This window comes from Haliotis asinina, chromosome 7 (genome assembly GCF_037392515.1).
Source record: "Haliotis asinina isolate JCU_RB_2024 chromosome 7, JCU_Hal_asi_v2, whole genome shotgun sequence".
Taxonomy (NCBI): domain Eukaryota; kingdom Metazoa; phylum Mollusca; class Gastropoda; order Lepetellida; family Haliotidae; genus Haliotis; species Haliotis asinina.
In genome coordinates, this window is record NC_090286.1 from 53,817,924 (window position 1) to 53,839,763 (window position 21,840).

The 21,840-nt window shown below is 42.9% G+C and overlaps 1 protein-coding gene across 1 annotated transcript; it reads left to right on the forward strand.

Annotated features, from left to right (window-relative positions):
* The first annotated feature begins 373 nt into the window (after positions 1-373).
* On the forward strand, positions 374-18,853 carry LOC137290301 (uncharacterized). Its single transcript, XM_067821108.1, has 2 exons — positions 374-1,015; positions 15,413-18,853. The coding sequence occupies exons 1-2, from the start codon at positions 706-708 to the stop codon at positions 16,441-16,443; spliced, it is 1,341 nt and encodes a 446-aa protein (XP_067677209.1). The 5' UTR covers positions 374-705; the 3' UTR covers positions 16,444-18,853.
* Positions 18,854-21,840: the final 2,987 nt, after the last annotated feature.

Below are 21,840 nucleotides of genomic sequence, written 5' to 3' on the forward strand. Positions count from 1 at the left end.
GTGGGGTATCCTAGTGGATAAAGCGTTCGCTCGTCACGCCGAAGTCCCGGGTTCGATTCCCCACATGGGCACAATGTGTGAAGCCGATTTTCTGGTGTCCCCCGCCGTGATATCGCTGGAATATTGCTAAAAGCGGCGTAAAATTAAACTCACTCTCTCACTTTTTTTGTGATTACGAAAAGATTAATGTTCCAAAAGGTTGACTAGTCTACGTTATATGGTCTACTTGGCGTTATTTTATCTCTTGAAATTCAAATACAAAATGAATTCTGCAAACGATGACAGTCAAATATGTGCCGTAGAGCAAATAAAGTCATAAACACGCCTATGCTGGAAAAGGTCAACAGAGACCCCCTAACTGGAGCCTCGCGTTACTCACACCTGCCCAGGTGAGTGCAAGGGAGGTAATCCTTCATGGACGGGTGGGTTCAGGGTGGTGAAATCAGTAACGAGACGGGAATGTGGCTCTTCAAAACAAGGAAGACTCCTCTCTCTTTTGTGAAGCGTAAGCAGTGACCTAGAGAGACGTAACTAAACACTATCCGCTTAAGTCACGATCTGTTACGTACCCGCAGCCATGTTTGAAGCAGGATAGAAATAACAGCGACAGGGAGGCAAGATTTTCCTCATTCAACGCCCTGGGAGGATGGTGGCTACAGAACGGGGTCATGATCGGGTGGAAACGTTAAAGACTTCGTGTTGATTATGGGCCTGTCGCGCAAACTTGGAGGCTCCTCAAAACCCGAGCCTCTGACTGATGTGGAGTATCAATGGAGTAGCCAGAGTTACACTCTGAGGGAGATTGTGAACAAGTTCAAGATACCCAGGGTTGTCCGGTGTGCGTCTCAGTGTTCAGTACAGTTGTCCGAGTTTCAGTTCGATCTACAGCAACCATTACTAATCTACAGCAAGCGGTATATACGTAAAGCCTACGCCCGGAATCTCAAGTATGACGAGACGTCGCAGGAGATGATGGAGTCGGGTCCCCCCGTCATCATCCCAGAGGACTACGATGGTAAGTGGAATGTTAAAACTTTACTTCTCCGTATAATGAACTCTCACCACTGAAGAGGGAGACGGGTCTTAGGGGTGTAGTTACGACGTTGATCATTGAAATCAACAACCACTTGTGTTGGGTCTTCCATCACAGTATTGAAACTTGAGAAACCTCGAAAACTTTAATACAGTTGTGAAGGATGCGTTTTGACAAATATACGTGCAATTCTTAGATTATTGACTTAACTTAGCGTTTGTTAAATAATCCTGCTGAATGCACTAATTATTGTTGGATGAGTTACAATTTTTTATTTTCAAATAGAAATATTAGATAATGCGAGACATGCATATTAGTTTACATTGTACAATATATTTTATTGTTAAATAATTTTATAAGATAAAAGTTATCTTCTATTTATGCTAAATTTTGTCGGTCAGAATTTGGTATTGCTTGAAATCGGGGAATGGTGAACTGGATGTAGAAACAAAGAGCCTTAATACTCCAAAGACACCTCTTAATTGAACAGAACATGCGTTCATTGAAGCTTGTTGCCGTCTGGTTCTGTTACAAATAGCTCAATACATGTAAATCAGTGGCAGCTGTCGCCCGCAGCATGATAACACGAGACAGCCATTGTGTGCACAGAGCAGTATCGAGAGTCCCACAATAGGGGCAGACTGACAAGAGAAAGCAGCGTTTTGTTCCTTTAGATGTTTAACAGTGGGGTAGATACAACACAGGGGCGTCATACACATTGAGATAGGATAGATTTAGAAGTCAACATGCTGTAGAGTTATTTATTCATTAAATGCTCGTGCTGGGTGTTTTGATGTTTTTCGTATTATTTGATTTGGGCGTTAAAGGATAAACGATAATAAATTACAATATATTACAATAAACTACAATAAATTAAAACATACTTAAAGGTTGTGATTGTCGATGTTATCGTGCCTCATAGCTTAGATCGATACCCATAATGTCAGTCACTGGTTTGCGTGGTCCAGACACGATTATTTACAGACCGCAGACATATAACAAGATTATTGTTTAGTGGGGCGGTAAAGAGTGAGTGAGTATAGTTTCACGCCGCAGTTAGCAGTTGGGTATTGGGAACATTTCTGTATGTCCCCATCAGTGTAAGATCGCCAACCCAAATCTGTTCACATGGTATTTCCTTTGTGGCCGTGATAGGAAACCTACTGAGGCGCAATGTTTGTAGGGCCGTGCACACGAGGAAACACAGTTTATTGACCTACTACATCGAAAGCGACGTCGTCAAGCGCAAAAACCCAGTCAAGTATGACTGAGTTGTTGAAAGAATCGAGTCTATTAAAACTCTCTACATTATTCAGTTTAAGGGAGGCGCCTGAAAGAGATTACATTTCATGTTTTAAATTGTCCATTTCTAACTACGAAATGTATCCGCTTCAGCAGTGTCTGCAATGGAAGGGCAGGTCTGTCATGACTCCGCGTATCAATACATACTGTAATTACCATGTCACACACCTACATCCAGTCACAGGTATCCCACCAAGAAGTGACAGAGTCAACACAGGAGTTAAGAACCATCGATAACATTTTCTTTAGTTTCGACTACCGGGTTTCAAAGGTCAAAGTTTTTCATGAGACAATATTGAGCACAGTCATACGAATCAATATCTCGAGCACCTTTAATTGCATACATCTCTTTAGAGTATATTGTGTGTGTGTGTGGGGGGGGGGGTGGGGGTGGGGGGGGGGGGGGGAAGGGGGGTGTGTGTTTCCTGGTTGATACTATGAGATATTGGTAGTCCGGTTAATGTGGTTTTCGTCATTAGTAGAGACAGTGGGTTAGCCTTGCGGTTAAAGCGTTGGCTCGTCACGCTGATAACCCGGGTTCAATTCCCCACGTGGATACAATGTGTGAAGTGCATTTTGGGTGTCCCCAGACGTGATATTGCTGGAATATTGTTAAAAGCGGCTTAAAACCCAACTCACTCACTTATCATGACCCAAGAGGTGATATTGTTGGAATAGGGTCAAAGGAGGCGGAAACCGGCAAAAATCATTCATTCACTAAGATTTCTGAACAATGACGATACAACCATATCTTCTTTGCATGTAGCGGCATGCTTTAATTATTTCTCCTGCATTTCGGCACATTTCCATAATTCCGAAAACGATCGCTGCTGTGTAATACGAATATTCGAAGACTGTGGACATACTGATCAAATATTGATCGTTTACATAACTCAGCTGTCTTCCTGTTGCACCTCCATACTCTTTGCTGCCAGATAGCCAGGCGAAGAAGATACCTGTTCGTGTCACAGTTGTTTATTGTTTAACCGTTTTCAGGCAAATTGCACCTGAATGGCTATGGTCTGTAAATATGGGCAAGACAATCCAGTGATCAAAAGCATGGCCATACATTCCACACAATCGTTCGTGTAACAAGGCTGATTAAATAGACTAAAACGACGGTCATTCGGTGGATATAAACTCGCAGTTTGTCAAACATTCTCTCTGCTATTCTCTGTTACTCACGATGATTTCTCAGTGTTATAGATATCCTAGAACAATATGTGACATCATCTTACCTGTTTCTCGTGACTCTGCACAGAATGTCACTCGCACGTTAGTAGTATTTGATTGGACGGCTACTTATAATGTACTTTAATAATTCAAGTGAGTGAGGTTTTACTCCGCTTTTAGCAAACTTCCAATAATATTACAGACTGGAGCCTCCAGGAACTGGCTTCACATATGCTACCGATGTAGGGAATAAGCTCTGCGTCTTCGGCTTGAAGAGTGAACGCTTTAACCACTAGGCTACCCCCACCACCCCAAACAGGCTAAAATATTAAAAAGGGTTCGCAGGATTTACTGCAAGCAAATGAAAGACCCGAGACATTCCGTAATAGCTTGTATATTTAGTGTAGAATTCCATGACCTGCCCTGTGTACTATCTTTATGTCCCCGCCCTGTACTGCATGACTGGCGGGCAACATGATACGGTTTGCTCTTGTGTAGATTGGGTGGCTGATTTGTTTGTGTGTTCTGTTTTAATGGCTGTGACGGAACCAACTGTGTTTCAGCCGTGACTTCTGGAACGCCATTATCTTCTCATGTTTCTCCTTAAGACTTTCCTTAAAGACGACTTCTTCATTTCTAGTGGATTAAAAATTCTCCGTCGCGCATTCCATGGAATGTGTTAATGTGCCATCCACGATAAAGGAAACACATTCATATTATTGTGTATTTAGAAATCTATGTGTGTGCTAGAATTCTGACACTTGACAGCAGTGATTGAAGTTAAGGAATGCACAGAGTCACATGAATAGATTATACACTGAAACCGATCTCTTGTTGAGCACGAAATCTGTATGAAAGCAATTGGCCATTCGCTACACTGGGGTGCTTGGGTAGTCTAGGGATTAAAACCTCGCCCAAGAAGGCCCAAGTTCGATTCCCTGTAGAAGTATGTGGAACTCAATCCCCCGTTTCTCGCCGTGACACTGCTTGACCACTGCCGCGGCGGCAGAAACCAATACTCTCTGGCATGCAGGTGATAATTATGGTAGAAGGGAATACAGAGTTCCCTTGAACTTTTGAAGAACTGTCAGGATGAAGCGATACATGATCACTCACTTTTGGCAGAGTGGGTGATGAGTGATGTGGGTTTAACACCGGATGCTAGTGAGTCTACCACATCTCCACCACAGGATCGACAGCTTTGACCGCTGTTCTTGTATTTCCATACTAACATAATTTAATCAAACATTGGGCAGTGATCAGTATGAGGAACATGTCCCGTGACTTGCCAGTTTCGCCATACGATCATACAGGTGCTTGTCGGTGATAGAGATGTGGTGTTCAAGCGCTAAGATCGCCTTAGAGGCACACTGTACAAATTGCTCTTAGCACCAAGAGGACCAAATAATAATAATGTCTTGCTTTAGTCTTGTGCTGAGATTGCTTCGTGCTACAGGTCGACACAACTCTGTCGAATTCCACCCCGACCCACTATTCAACATAATATACTCATTTTATTTGTCATTTTATTTATAACTAGCTGGCTGAGTTTATATTAACATGACCATACATTGAACAGATAAGCTCATTCGACACGGCAACACGCTTTCTTCAGAAGACAGTATGGTTGCTCATTCTTCTCCGAATATAGGAATTACAAATGGTATCAGAAGACACAAATGCACACGCATGGCTAGTTTTCCAGTGAAATCACAAAATAGATAAGCTGGATCTGAATCTCATAAAACGTGGTATGGTGACTCGACATTAACTTATAATGGAACGCATCCACGGAAGAATGGTTACGGTCTTTAAAAGCACATGGAGGTGAATTCCTCGTAAAGATCGTAAACGTGGATATATTTCAACAATACGCTCCCTGCCCGGGGGTGATCCTATCAACAGTATGCCTTGGCACCAGACGGTGAGTGGATAATGGCGATAAACAAAACAAGTGAATTCTCTCCTGGGTTAAACTGTTCCGGTTTAACCAGTCATTGAGTTATAAGGCTGTAAATATCAAATTGTGTCACGCCCAGTGAACAATATGTCATTGTGTGTACCAGCGACTTTGGTCCCAATGAGATGTGTATCTTGCTATGCAGCTGTGTAGGTGATTAAATATATACCAACTTGGCAGACACTTGATTTTGGTTTATTGGTCAGTTCAGATGTCTTTGATGAGGTGAAGGCGGCTCACCCTACGGTGTTGATTTCACGCCAGACATACACTTATCTTCCAGGTACAAAGTGTCTGACCTACTCCTGACGTCCTTCCATAGGTGACTGAGTGAGTTTAGTTTTACGCCGCACTCAGCAATATTCCAGCTATATGGCGGCGGTCTGGAAATAATCGAGTCTGGGCGAGACAATCCAGTGACCAACAATATGAGCATCGATCTGCGCAATTGGGAACCGACGACATATGTCAACAAAGTCAGCGAGCCTGACCACCCGATCCCGTTAGTTGCCTCATACGACAAGCATGGTCGCCTTTTATGGCAAGCATGGGTTGCTGAAGGCTCCTTCCCTAGGTAAAAAGAGTCTTCAAGAAATATACACTTACCCACTCGTCCCGACCACTAGATGTTGATATTTTACGATTATATATTCCGTATGTAATTCTAATCGACATTCTTGTCGGAGGCACGGATAACAAAGCAGTATAAGGTGTGGCCATTTGCTAAGTTGCGTCGGTCGTATCTCAGTTACATGGTTCGGCAGCATCATTACAGCCCATGAGGACCTGCATCGTTTGGGATTGTATTCCCACGTCCAGATAACACGCTGTGTACATAAATACCTGAAATAATGTTAACATTAAAATAAGTGCCACCGAAGTTTGCTTGTTTGTTGATGACCCGTGAAGGTCCGGGGTAGAATAGGCCTTCAGCAACCCATGCTTGCCGTAAAAGGCGACTATGCTTATCAGAAGAGGCGACTAACGGGATCGGGTGGTCAGACTTGCTGACTTGGTTGACAGGTCATCTGTTCCCAATTTTGCAGATCAATGCTCATGCTGTTGATCACTGGATTGTCTGGTCCAGACTCCATTATAGCTGGAATATTGGTGAGTGCGGCGTAAAACTAAATTCACTCACTTATTGTTTGTTGATATTGCTGGATTACAAGTAACGGTAAAACCATACTCACTCACTCAGATGGTAGCTGATCAATTGCTTATACTACGTAGTCTGTTGTTTAACGCCACACTCAGCAATATTCCAGCTATGTGGCGGCGGTCAGTAAGTGATCGAATCTGGACTAGACCATCCAGTGATTAATTTCATTTATCATCGATTAACGCACATGAGATAAGATGACGTGTCGTCCAAGTCTGAGAGTCTGATTATCTGATCCCGTCAGATGCTTCTTAGGACGAGCATGGGTTGCTGAAAACCAATTCTAACCGGATCGTGTTACCGAATTTAATCAAATGATTGTCAGTACTATCAACTGACAAGGGTGTTCCAACGGTCTCTCCAGCAATGCAAGAAAGGAATATGTTAACGTTTGTGTATTGCATTCAGAGCCGAACAGACAATATTTGGGATTCCACGTAGTTGGCCGCCTCGTCGTTGAGTGGCAAATCCTCTGTGAATGGTCAGAGTGTCCAGTAGGGCAACATATTCATGACTCATTATCGGCAGTTCATGTAAGTCAGAAAGCAATCGTCCACGTCTCACTGACAATGTCACGACACACCGTCTCAGGCACGCCAAGAATGTACATCGATATTGACAAAGAGCTGTAAGAACGTCAATGTATAGTTGAGTTGCGTGCTTGATGGTTTAGGATGTGTGTCAATCTCCCCCACCCATCTTCGACGCTGAGTGAGGGTCCCTACATTTGACCTACATACAGACAACAATTATTCAACGGTAGGATACAAATTCCATAAGCACGCCTACCATCACTTGTGAAGCAACAATATCGCCACTTATGGTTACAGACCCGCGTGGTCCGGGTGTGCTCGCGATGTCACTATACCCTCCTGCCCTCGTTATAAGGAGGAATGAGGACAGTCTTGAATGGTTTTGAAGTTGTTTGATAAAGATATAACTACCCATCAATCGTCGACCTGACCCATCAATCGTCGTCCTGACCTGATTCTGGGCTTCTAGATTGGTGTAAAATGAATCATGTTAAGTCGAAGTCGTGGGAGACGGTCGAATTAATGCTGCGCTCTCCGTAGGTCGAATACTGATATCGGACAGCTGTGTTTGGGTTGAATTTCTCATTATCCCTCACACGATAGTCGACATAACTGAGTTCGGCTATACGAAGTTTCACCGCGTTGTGGTTCATTTGCATCGACGTGCCTGGATTAAAAATTATTGGCTTCTGGAATCTATTCTAGATCTATACTGGCAAATTTGTTTGGTCTACCGACGCTCCAAAAGGAGTCTCCAAACCACCTGTCGCTTGATATTCCGCACAATTTGTCTGTTTTGGCAAGAATTTGTGAGTCATATTAGTGGAGAGAGTTGGTGCGAGTGAGCCAGACAGGGATTTTCGAGTAGAATTCACGACGATGCGTTATCAAATAGTTAGCTAGAAAACATTTGGGTACTGAAATGTAGTCCCAGACGTACAGATTAACATTTTATATCATCCTAGTACCCGGACTACCCAAAGGGTTAAACATACTCTTACATGTTACAGTTTTGGCGGGTCATTTAATAAGAGTGGGCTAGCTTTTAGCCGCTTTTAGTAATATTCAAGCAATATCAACGCTGGGGACACCAGAAATGTGATTCACACGTACACATTTGGGAAATCAAACCCAGACCCTTGGTCAGACGAGCTTGGCTACCCAATCTCCACTCAGTTTTTGAGGAACGTGGTGTTGATTATGGATGTTTACCCTATGTGATTCCACGAGTACGAATGTGGTTTTGAAAACCAAACATCCAAATTCAAGGAGAACATGGGACCCATGAGTCCATCAGGATAAGCAACGCGTGAAAACAAGCAAGCTCGCTCCGAAAGAGACAACACTCAGTCGCACACCTTGCCAGTATAATTCGTTTGTGATCTGAACACATGCTCTGTGAAATGGAACTACATTAAATCGTAAGCAAGGTTCGCGTAAAAAATGACGACGTTATGTCTAATCAAAACACATGCTTCATTCTTGGACACAACAATTTACACATTTTCCACGTCATGATCCAACTATGTTCGACTTTCCCAATCAATATTCCCAAATCCTAATCAGAGAGGATCCATTACTTCAAGAAGGACGATCAGAATTGAAACGTGTTTTCGACTTCCCGCTTACCCCACTAACCTGTTTACACAACTCTCTACGTCGTTGACCATTGCCATCGATCAAACTCAAATAAATTCTTCCATTCAACGAAAGCCCGGACTTAAATTTTGATTCAATGTCCTTTGACATGGAAGGGAACCCCGAATTAGCTTTAAGAGGTTTGAGTTCATTCCAGCAATTTGTAACACTCAAATTGCTCTAAAGCCGTACAGCAATCAAGGCACCCCTGCATTGAAAGCCGGCCATGTAATGATAGATAGCGAAAGAAACGGCGCCTCCGAGGCCGAAGCCGTAATTTGGTTCTTTGAAAACTCTGTTAGGAGAATGTTTCTTTCGACAGAGTTCTTTGGCATAGACCGGTGTATGTTTTATTCTTGCACTGGACAAAATTGTGTTTTTGTTTATTTTTTTCTCGTAGATGTGTTTTTCACGGATGTAGGGTTCACATTTAATAATGCATCTCGGTACAAATGCACCCAGTAGAACCCGTCCTCTGCGAACCGTCGACATCTCTTGGAGAGACCGCAAATATGAAATTTTCCACGAATCGAATGACTTTCATAAAGTAGCCCCTGGTGGATATAGTGTCGCACTGTGTCAAATTGTCCTTGGATGTTTCGGCTTGAAATTCGAAGTTTGGATTGCATTGGGCTGCGTGGGTGATTTGGGATTTAGTTGGGGCGGATGTGTTGAGGCTTTTCGATTGCTGTGGATATTTCGGTTTGCGTTCAGCGGTGACATCGGATAATAAATTATAATGATGCTGAGAAAGTGTAATTCCTGATTTATAGACCATCTGGTTGTTTACACTACTAATCACCAGTCGATTTAATGCGACATTGGTAACAAAGGGAAGCCATTTCTTCATCAATATCTCAGATATTCACTTTTATACAGCCGTAACAATCGAACGGATCGTCTGATTTGGTAATTTGTTAAACAAAAACTCACTGTTACGCCTTATTTAAAGAAAGGTCGACACGACAGCATCAGAACACAGCTTGCTTTGTGGGACGGTTCTGAGTTCTGTTAAAGGGACTGTTGTGTTTTGTCTGTGGTACCGGTGTTTCCATGAAGCTTTGTGTGCTGTTTATGGGGCGTTAAATCTGCTTTTTGTGTTTGACGCATGTTTGACATTGTGATTTTAAGTAAAACTTTCCCACAGTGTTTAGTGACTATGCTTGTACGAAATGATCTTCATGATATGAGATAGGTCTACTGTTAGATACGGAGCCCTGTAGGTGGGGAAGCTAAGAGATATATTTAGAGCACTGCACTTGGTTAGGTTAACAGCAGCATACGAGCAATGCACGTGTGGAGCGTAGCATGCGGTGAGGTTAGTGCGTGAGTGAGTTTAGTTATACGCCGCACTCAGCAATATTCCAGCTATAGGGGAGCGGTCTGTAAATAATCGAGTCTGGACCAGACGATCCAGTGATCAACAACATGAGCATCGATCTGCGCAATTGGGAACCGATGACCTGTGTCAACCAAGTCAGCGACCCCGACCATCCCATCCCGTTAGTTGCCTCTTACGGCAAGCATAGTCTGCGGTGAGGTTAACATATATACGAAGCACTGCACGTGCGGAGGTTAACGTATATGCAGGGAACTCCACGTAACGAGGTTCATATGAACTAATGCTCAAAAGAAAGTATACACCTCTTTGATGAGATACTAAATCAAAACGGAAACAAATATCATTGAAATTATTTTGAATTCAAGAAGAGAATTCAATTGCACATCAAACGTTCATACATGCAGTGCATGAAATGGTGAAGGTTTGGTTTGATGGTCAGTGAAAGAGTTGTCAAAAGAATATTTACACATTACCAAAAGTCAGATAAAAACATGTGTCTCTCTGGAAATGTCATTGAAATCAAGCTCAATAGCGTGTATGGCCACCATTGGCGTTGATGCAGGCCACAACACGTCGCCGCATGGATGACGTCAGGCGACGAATGACGTCAGGTGTGATTCATTGCCATTCCTGTTGGAGACATTGTTCCAGCTGTTGTACGGTCACAGGTGGCGCTGGCAGTCTTCTGACTTGTCTATCCAGGTAATCCCACCAGTGCTCAATTGGATTGAGGTCTGGAGAACATGCTGGCCAATGTTGGGTTCTGCAGAAAGTTGTTCATCCGTCGTGCAGTATGAGGTCTTGCATTATCATGTTGGAACAAAATTCCTTTTGACCGTTGGTTGATGAATGGTACTGCAACCGGCCGTAACACTTCATCCCTGTTTCTGGGAGCATTGAGGTTCCCATGAATCACCGCCAGCCTCGTCATCAGATCGCCGCAGATGCCTCCCCACACCATCACACTACCACTTCCAAATTCTCGAACCTGCTGAACACAATTTGGCGCCAACCGTACTCCTACACGTCTTTGTACCCAAGACCGACCGTCATTTCTGTAGAGGCAAAACCTGCTCTCGTCGGGGAATGGGGGCTTTGGTCACGCGTGGTCGACCGCTTCCAGGCCTGTCAGATGTGCTGCCTGTCTGCCTGCCTGTATCGGTCTTGCGCATCCAAACGGTTCTGGCGATGGCAGTGTTGGTCGCTCCTTGCTCCACCATTCCGACGGCTCTCTCGCGTTGAACTTGGCTCAAACGTGGCATACCTCTTGTGTTTGTTGATCACTGTGTCCCGAACGTGTTCCATCGACTGATTTATACCGCCACAATGCACGTGCATTTCGTGTTACACACGAAAATGCCGTTTTTCGATTTTATGCTGCGTTTATGCGAATCGTAATTTTTTAGTTTAGTTTGTTCTCTGAAAGGATGGATATTTACATCGGTAACATGGCTCAGTATGGATAATGTCTTAAGTTTTCACTTTGCAAAGTTTTTATGTACTTGTTTAGGTGTATACTTTCTTTTGAGCATTAGTTTATATATATGTACTGCATGTACGGGGGTTAATAGACACAAACAGAGCACTGCAGGTGCAGGTGGTGACGTTAACAATACATACGGAGCATCTCATTTGGTGAGGTTAACATATGAAGGGACCCTAATTGTTTTATCAGCATTCTAGAAGTTGGTGAGTCGATAACGCAGCATAGGACTCCAAGGATAACAACTCTTTGTTTATTCCATTGAGCAGAGGAACGTCGATCTATGCAATAAAGAAGCTGTTATCCATACGTCTTATGTTCATTATTGAATATGTCAGACATTTGTCACTAACGTCGTGTCCGTGCTTTCCTCGGTCTCTGTGCATTTCATCACGGCACTTTCTGAAATTGGCAGCCGTACATGTATGACTTTAAAAACGAAAACGTTTCCTCAGGGGCTTCAAAAGAAGGATGATTTACAGACTCCGGAAAACTTGGCTGTTTATTGACGAGATGGCGAGGTATTTTGGACACCAAATCAATAACACTGACTGACATGTTTGTGAGGTTGAAATCAGAAGCTAGACGACAGGTTGGTGGGAGGATATATCCATTTGTTGCCTGGATGCAGCTCTCAGCGCATATCCCACACATACGCTAAGTGCACTGACGCTGTCGAGAGGAGCTGAGTGACAATGCTACTAGAGATAGGTTCCTACACGATAAAGATTCATGACTGTGGCTTTTCTGAAACAATGTCGTCGTGTCTGAAACTTCAACTGATTCCGATCACATTGTCGTTGTCGTAATCGGTACAGCTATATCAGACGTTGTACGCGTTGCACACATGTGCATCCTTGGCCACGTGTCCTCATACAGATGGTACAGTATAAAAGTGTGCATCCTTGATCACGTGTCCTCATTCAGATGGTACAGTATACAAGTGTGCATCCTTTGTCTCCTATCCTCATACAGATGGTATAGAATGTGTATTCCTGTGTCACTTCCAGTGTGTTAATTACTCCCATGTGTAAGATATACATCAGAAATGCTTGGATCAGCAATCCTAATGGTCTACTCATCTACACGAAAAAATTCCACACCCATTCTCTTTTTTCGTCATTTTACATGTATAAGGTAAAAATGGTTTCAAAGTTGGCTCAGGTTATTTTACTGGTCTTTTTACAATAACACACTCAACCTTTTGCAAACCCCTGAGCAATCTGAAATAAATACCAAAGTGTTGTCTACATATTCTAATTTCGCCCATTTCTTCTCCCAAGGGGCACGATTTTTCACCCAGCCCGTCAAATACGCAATGAAATGAGGCAGTTTTAGCCCACCACTCGTGATTGTTCCTAATACATGTTCAGCGTGTCCATAGTTCGAGTTATAGCTTTATCAAACCTCAGGGCAATTTTCCAGGAGGACTTTCAGGAACAGATTATTTGATTTTAAGTCATTCGAATCACCCTCTAAAGTGTAGCACCGTTCAAATTACGTCCCTCGCCCTGTACCTTGACCAGGGACCATAATAGATTATATGGTCCCTGCCTTGACCTAGACAGTCTCAGAGGGAGCCTTGTGGCCCGGGACAACGGCTGGGTCAACTTGACCTAGCATGACGTACACTAAGGACCCTCGCTCCACAAAGACACGTGGGCGGAACGTCCATTAGGCAAGGTTTTAGCTGAGGCCGGATCGATCATCCCAGTCACTCCTAGGACGCGAAATACATATTCTAATGTCACTTTGCATGATAAAGTAGATATTTATGAGGTATTGAGTCTTCTCCTGAAACAATTTAGCACGGAGGGTGGTTGATAAACGTTTAAGCTGCATGGACAGGAAGAATGGCTTTACGGGAGTAAGAGATCACATCGTGTCCACTTTAGTGTGTATTTTCTCCATCATCTGGGCTTAAGTTGTACAGTCTGATATATTGATCGAAATGGTTGCCAAATGTACTACCTATTGGGCTTTAGCAATGGAATGTAATATGAACACCATCGGCGTTGCCATTCTAGTTGTGCTTTCTCTCCAGTGTCCCATGCATACCGTATCTCAGTCACTGGTTTGTATGGTACAGTCATGGTACAGTGTATTGTAACGGAATGTAATGCAAAGTAAAACGTTTAGTCGGTCTTTACACAGATGATACTTGTGTGTAGACAGTTCAATAAGTCTGTAAATGTTTGTGTGACATACACTTTGGTCACCGTTAAAGTCACGGCGTAATCGCGCAGTATGTAATTTCCGGTCTGGTGTTTTGATAAGCTGATGGTTTTGTGGTTTGTTCTTCCTTGATATCCCTTGCGATCCAAGCTTCTCATGCTCGTTGGGTTGGTAGTATTTTATAGATCATACTCAAATGATGTTTTTAATGGTATTTTTATACTGGCATTTGATCTGTTTTGTCATCTTTCCCCAATAGCTTGTACCGACTCCCATCCTTTAAATCACTGGTTTGTCTCGTCCAGGGTTCAAACCGTAGCGATAAACCTGAAATACCATTGCCTGCAGCGTTTGTTAGCATTCACTCACTTGCAGCATTTGTTTAAGGAACTGCCTGAAAGATGTGCGATCTTGTCCCTACCAAGGAGTCTCATGTGGGCACTATGGAACTGTTCCTGTGTATGTTATGCACAACCCGATGGAATAACAACACGCCCCACGCCACCCAGATCACTATTACGTTGAAACGAATGCGAAACCTCGCTTCAGAAAAGATGAATTCCATTAGCAAGTAACGCCGTCCTCTCCGACCCTCGACGACGCGCTGTATGTAGATTGATGTTGTAGATAGGTCGAAAACATACACCAGGTCTGTGACTTCACAGACCCAGTAAGCTGATGGAATTTATGTGCCCCTCACATTGTTCATGGGAATCACGACCAGTCAGGCCGCAGAATATATAGATCATCGCCGCCAGATATCTGGGAGGTTTTCCAAGTGTGTGATACTGAATTAATTCAAGTTCAGACGTCTAATTCTGTTACTTACATAATACGGTGGAGTAGCGAGAGTGCATGCCTTCAAAGCGAATACCCATCCTTCAACCAACAAGTGCAGTGACGCCGGTTTTGAGAAAAAATTTTGTCGTGAAAAGAGTTACGGAAGTCCTGTCGATATCTATCAGTATTTACATGAGGTCATGGCTGCCCCTAGTAGGTACCCAACAATGCTGGTCGAGATGACGTTGATGTTAGCTGAATTTTTTACTTAAATTTGTACAGGTTTTATTCAGTCTTGACAGTATTCAGGCTAGGATACCCTAGTCGTCAGATCGAAACCTACATTGCCTTAGTCACCGGAGTGAAAATCAAGATCAAAGCTGAAGCAGCAAGCCTCAGCCATAGTAATGTTTCCCTTTGCCTGCATTCCGAGCATTCCTTCCATTAAGCAGTTACGAGTGATATGAGTGAATACTGTTTAATTCATCGGGACAAAAACACAGTTCTTCATATATGTCAGTTCGCTCTAAGCCTGTTTCTTACTAACATAGTTAACTGTACGGAAAAGATTATGCTTGTTGCTGTCATGGCTGGCGCTTGACATTACGAAGATAAAACAAGGACGGTGTTCTGTCTAGCACGATTAAACCTCTTATATCTTGGGTATGACCAGCAGCCCCCGCCTGCTCCCTCCCTCTCCCCCTACCTCGCTTCTTTCCTCAAGCCCCGTCACCTCACCAAACACACATATGAATGATACATAAGTGCAACATATCTAAATCCCAATACATGTGACCTTACAAACTTATCGGCTCTCTTTTTGTCTTACAGGTTGGTTCACCGTTGTCAACTCGGGGTCAGACACCCTGCCTCGGCACACTCGGATAGAAACAATCGCAGGGTGTCCCTCTGAGCGCTTCTTGGTGGGCACGCAGCTCCCGGTACTTATCCATACACCGGGCTATGACGGCGAGGCCCAGTACGTGGAGAGTGACGTCATGCCAGGAGGGGTACTGCGCAAGACCGGTATTTGTGAGAGCGACGAGGCCATGGCGGAAGTCATGGAGATGTTGAAGAAAGGAAAACCGTGTTTACGGTGCACGGATGAGAAAAATGACGAACTGATAATACCGTTCAATCACAGAGCCAAGATGTTTGAAGTGTCTGACGAAACGTCACCTACTTCAGGCGGATTGGTCAGCATTAGACACGTGATTGATACTGGGGAGGCCTTATTTCCGACAGTTTTACGTCACATGTTCGGTGAACTGCCAGCGGTTTCGTATTGTTTCACGGGAGACTTGAGACTGGAGAGGGTGTTTTATGAAGACAGCGTTCTTGCGTCCACCCTTGACAAAGAAGCACCATTCCCACTTGAAATTAAAACAGATTCCATGGTGAGGTTTACTATTGCATTAAATGAGGCAGACATCAAACGGACAAGCGATTACAACGATGCCTTTAGTGCATGTGAGGAGCTTGGAGATAAATATCTCACTGGAATGAAAGCTTCCTTCACCTTGCAACCAGAAATGGTACCACTGGATCCACTTGATTGGTCAATGTCAGAAGCCGGAAGTGACACAGAGGATGTTGAGGATGTGGACGCAAAGTCTGAATTTGAGATAGACTGGGATCCCGACAGGACAAACAGTGTGGTTAATTTGGCGGAAAAGACGGAGGGAGTACTACGCCCGCCTCCAAAACCTGATGTTGTTCTTGCGGACAGAAATGAACAGCCAAGAGAACCGCAACAGTTACAGACACATGAGACGCGTTCTCGTAAAACCGACATGTTTATAATTGATAGTGGATTGAAAAACACTGTTTCCTTGGACGGCATGCGAGAAGAGATCGTGTGAGTGAGCAGGATTTTACCCAACGTGTATGAGTGCAATAATTTCCGAGCGTGATTACCCACATGCCAAATGAACAGCAAGGAATCAAATAGACTACGCATGACTTTATTTCTTGTAAACCGATCTACAGACTACCTTTGCCTGTAAAAATGTCATGCTTACCTGATTCCATGTATTAGTAACTTTCATGAATGTTGTTTTTAATTATATACATGAAACATTGATCTAACTTCGATTCATTCAATACCTGATGAAATGTCTCAGTCTCAAGTTGGTCACAAGTGCTGACTGAAGCAAGATCGTCGTTTGCCTGTTTGCCTGTTGCCACAGAACACTAAAAGTCATTACCACTTAGCCACTTGTGATTTTCTGTTTGTACATAAATGTGTATCATTTAGAAAACAACTGTATTTCGTCAATGAATTGATACAGGATGTAATTTTGAAAGTAATAAGCGGTGCTTTTAAGTTATATATACATGTACACGCCTAAATATTGGTGTTTGTCTTAAGATAAGGATGTGAAAATTATCTAATCTACTACTGGGAACAATGCGCAAAGAACTTAATTAATCACCCCTGTATTTCCTACAATGATAGGTTTTCAACACGTACATAAAACTTCTCGTGGTGACCACGATGGAAAAAAGACAAGGTTCTCCGATCCGTATCTTCCTTTGACTCATTCAAAGACAAAATGTTTGAAATCCATGATGATTTTATAATGATGATTGCTATCACAAATCAGAAAACACTGGTTTTCATACAAAACCATGTATGAGCAAGTATGGACGTGTTATGTTTAGTGTTGAATTATTGTTTAATGTGCACATTCAAAATGTCATTTGGCTTATCTTACACGATTCAAAGTCAATACTGAGTGTAACCTCCACGTGAACACTCTCCTCCTTATACACCCAGTCAGTCTCCTTATCCTGTGAAGGACCGGTCTTCCCCATTTCTCTTGTAAGGCAGGTTCTGATTGGGCCTGGCTCTGTACAGGAGAACTTGTTGCACGTGAGAACCAATCTTATCTTACCTCATACATAAATTTTCTTTTCTGACTGGCTAAGCGCTCTTCTATTATTTTCAATGTACCCCTCTTACATGCGAGGTACATAGCAATGCACCCCGCTGCCAATGGCAACTCGTTTGGTACTTCGAGGTAGTACTTCTTTGTCTCGAATAACATTTTATTACGCTTGTTTTGCGAATACAAGTCGACGGAAGGGAGATAACTCTAAATTTGTTCTTCTTGTGCCGTCTGCAAAATCTTGCGATGGCTACAAAAAGATTTGCCACGCCTAAATAAATTTGGACAAAACGTTCAAATGCTGTCACTGTAAATATTAAGAAGGGGAATTACTAAGACAATACCCGTGCGAGAAACAGCAAGATGCAAGATTCGAATCGTTTGATTCACACAGACTGGGTGAAGAGTACGATACACATGATTAAAAAAGTGTTCAAACTTAACATGGAGGTGTTTGGGCTCAGGAAACATAAACAAACATCGACGGTACATCAACACACTCACCGCCTCGTGGCCAGTGAACAAATTATAATGTCCCAGATATACACCAAAGGATTAAGATCCGTGGCTACTCAGTCGTGAGAGATGTCGGGGGTGCTTAACTAAGTTCTCTGTGTATGGTATCTGAAGATTAATTATTGTGCTGTTTTATTTTCTGTTGAAATACCAGGTCCAGGTCCCGATACTGCTCTCGGTGTGCTATAATGGAGGTTCGCTTAAAGAAGGCGATGTCGGTGATTTGCACTCGTTAAACCGTGTGAGAAACATTCGAGCTAAGGTTTCAAATGCAACTCTCCATGCGAAATGGTACAGTAGAAAAGCCAACAGGTATTCGCCTAGCCTGCAATGTTTGGTACGATGTATGGCAGTCAAGAATCCATTAATAGTTCCAGTGGCTGGGAGTAATATTGTACCAATACCTTTGGCAAATTGTCCACACTCATTTAGCGCCCAGTAGCCTCTGACGCCACACATGGATGTGCGAACTTTGGCTTGATGGAACCCTTTCATTGCAGGTTCGAATACCAGATTCGCGCTGATTATGATTCCTCTATTGTTAGCGCCATATCTTATGCTCAAAGTTTTCCATCTGCGGACCATCCCCGCAAACTGACACGTCTTGTATAGCTGAAGTACTAATGTTAATAGCAAGCCTTAACTCCACTCCCTCACTCACAGTGAGCCACAAAGTGTAGCTCTTCATGTTATATAACGTATGGGTAAACTAGTGTTGATTTCACACCCACAAATTGCCTGAGCATAATTCAAGGTAATGTGCAAGGTATAATTGCTACTAACATTGATATGTCTTTATTCATGTTGGTTATGTGGTCAATGAACAAAACATATATACAGAGTCAATAAAATTTACGAATTCACACTCGGCGATGTTTTCTGTCTGTTGTTCCATTATCCATGTCGTTCCTGTTTGCAATTTGTGCTCCTCAGCCGCATTGCTACTGTACCCGAGTAGGCACAGTTCAGAGGTCTCACTCACTCGCCCACTAACTCACATGCCAGAGGTGCGCTTTCGATTTCTAGTGCTGGAGTTTAGTGAAGTCTGCGATAGTGGGTTGCAAGGTAACGCTCCTGGGAATACCGATGTGAGTGGAATTAAGGATCTGAATATGTTTTTAAAGCATTTTAAACATTACTAATTGGAAATCGTTTCAAATGAAAGAGACTCCAGTGTCTCAGAAAAACCAAATACCAAATTTCAGGAGGGCCGTTTAAGAACTTCAACACTTATAACACACCCACCTGGTGCCCATTCGCACCAAAGGATCTCATTTGTGTGAAGCACGGCTCCCTATTTTAGATCCATATTACAGAACTCGGGATTGAAATTGTTCTCACGTATAATCAACAGCGTTAAAGAATTCCACGTGTTAAAAAATCGATTGTTTGTGTAGCCCCGCCGTCTCCTGAGACACCACGGAGCTCTCGGTTAATAGCGCAGTAATGCCGTTACGCCGTCCTTGTGACCTGTTACAGATTAATGGCTTTAGTTATCGAGGTCCTTGACGCAATGAAAAATGGGGATAATATTGAGGATAGATTTTTCACAGCATTTATATTCCCGAGGGTTCATAGATTTCCTGTAGACAGAATTATGAGACACTATCAAGAGGTGCGATCTGAAGTAGATTTTATCAAGTGCATGGAATGAGGCTGGGAACGTCTCCTTCAGACGTTCTTCATTAAATAAGAAAATGTGAATTGTGTTTTACGACGTGGGAAATATTTCAGAGATGTCACTGCTGGCTCCTACTGCAGCGTTTACAACTTTCACTTACCATTCTGTCCTGAAATACACTAAGTCGTTCAGGACGAACTGGTTGATGAACGGATGCGGGTGAAAAACTTGGTGAACCATCAGCATAGGGGATTGCCACAAAAGTATAAACTGCGGGTTTTCGATTCAGACTTCAATGAACAAGGACTAGAAAAATACACATCCAACCCAGGAACCACCCAGGAAGACTAAAAGGACTTGTCGGAAACGTCTCTACCGTAGGATTGTGCCGTCACATAAAGCGCGCTACTGTTGAATTACTGAGTGTACAAACCTTGACGCAAACGGACAAAATTAGACATCAAACCCCATGTTTGTCGTAAATGACAAGCACTCATTGTGAAACTTATTTGGCTCGTGCGACATCAAAGAAATAGGGTTAAGGGTTCTCGTTCGGGAGTTACATTTGAGGTGAATTAACATTTGAGAGGGTTTCCTTCCGTCAGTGATTCTATCGGAAATGAATGCACCACAAGTTTGACAAACCGACTCGTAAATTGAACCAGTTCATCGACAGATGTCAACAGTCGCGGCAGATCATCCCTGGAGAGACAATGAACTGGCTGATGCACTGATGTGGGTAAAAACTTGGTCCACAAACCCTGGTGAACCATCAGCATAGGGGATTGCCACAAAAGTAAAACTGCTGTCCATACACAAAGACTAGAATAAATAAACAGTCAATCATTACCATATTTTATAAACAAAAACAATGATATCAGTTTAACCAGAAACAATTACACATACCAAGGAAGACTAAAATGTTTTAGTTAGTGAAAGTCCCTGTTTTAGGATTACATATTGTGGCGTCACATAAAGCAGGTTACCGTTGAATTACTAGACAAACCTTGAGACAAACGGAAGGTGGTGTTTAACAAAGTCTGTACGGCTTGTAAGTCAAGGCAGGAGGCCACAGAGTGAGTGGGGAAGTTTAGTTGTGTTCCGCGTTTAGCAATATTTCAGCCATATCATTTCTGAGAACACCGGAAATATGCTTCACACATTGTACCCATGTGGGTAATCGATCCTGAGGTTTCTACATGACGAGCGAACACTTTAACCACTAGGCCACCCTACCCATCGAGAGACGAAATTGCAATTGGATTGTGATCAGCCGGGACAAAGATATCAGGCACTTTCAAATGACAGACAGTCTGCACACTTGGACTTTTAAAAAAATCGTAACTGTTCACTAGAAAACCATTATACTCTCAGTCTGATGTTGATGTCTAGATAACGAACTTGAGCCTTTGCTCTATTCAAGAGTCTTCATGCTTGCAGAAATTCTGCGACATAACTGGACATCAAACCCCATGTTTGTTGTAAATGACAAGCTCACATTGTGAAACTTAATTGGATCGTGTAACACAATAGGGTTAAGGGTTCTCGTTTGGGGGCAACATTGAGGTGAATTAACATTTGAGAGGGTTTCCTTCCGTCAGTGATTCTATCGGAAATGAATGCAACACAGATTTGACAAACTGACCCCTAAATTCAACTACTTCATCGAGAATCGACAATAGTTGCGGCCGACCATCTCAAAAAAGACAAAACGACAATCAGCTGATATTTTTTGTGAGAACTGAAAAATGAGGGACTTTAAAGAACAAAATCAATTAACAACATCATATATTCTGTTAAAGCTGTTTTCTGTGTCCTGTCATTGTGTATATTCTGTATTTCAGCCATTTTAATTTCCATCATCTATTCCGCTTCATTTACAATTACGTTATTTGCCTGCTCCGCCAGGAGTCGCTGATTCTAACGTCAAATCCCACATTCGTGACCCTTGGTCTTATGAGTTCATCGGTTCAACAAGGCTGATAATACAAAAATAATGGAATAATAAATAAACTCAGTTCACTCGCCACTCATGGCCTTATATGAGAAAATATTCAACTTTCTACAGAATCCAGAACAGCCAGGGGCAATACCTACAGAAGCATTCTGAGGACCACTGGGTCAACTGTACAACATTACTCCTCTACTTAGTGTAAACTTTCTTCACTTTTGTCTCTCCTAATTATGGTGATGGTGTCATTTCCAACCAGAAGGCGGCCCAACCAGGCAAT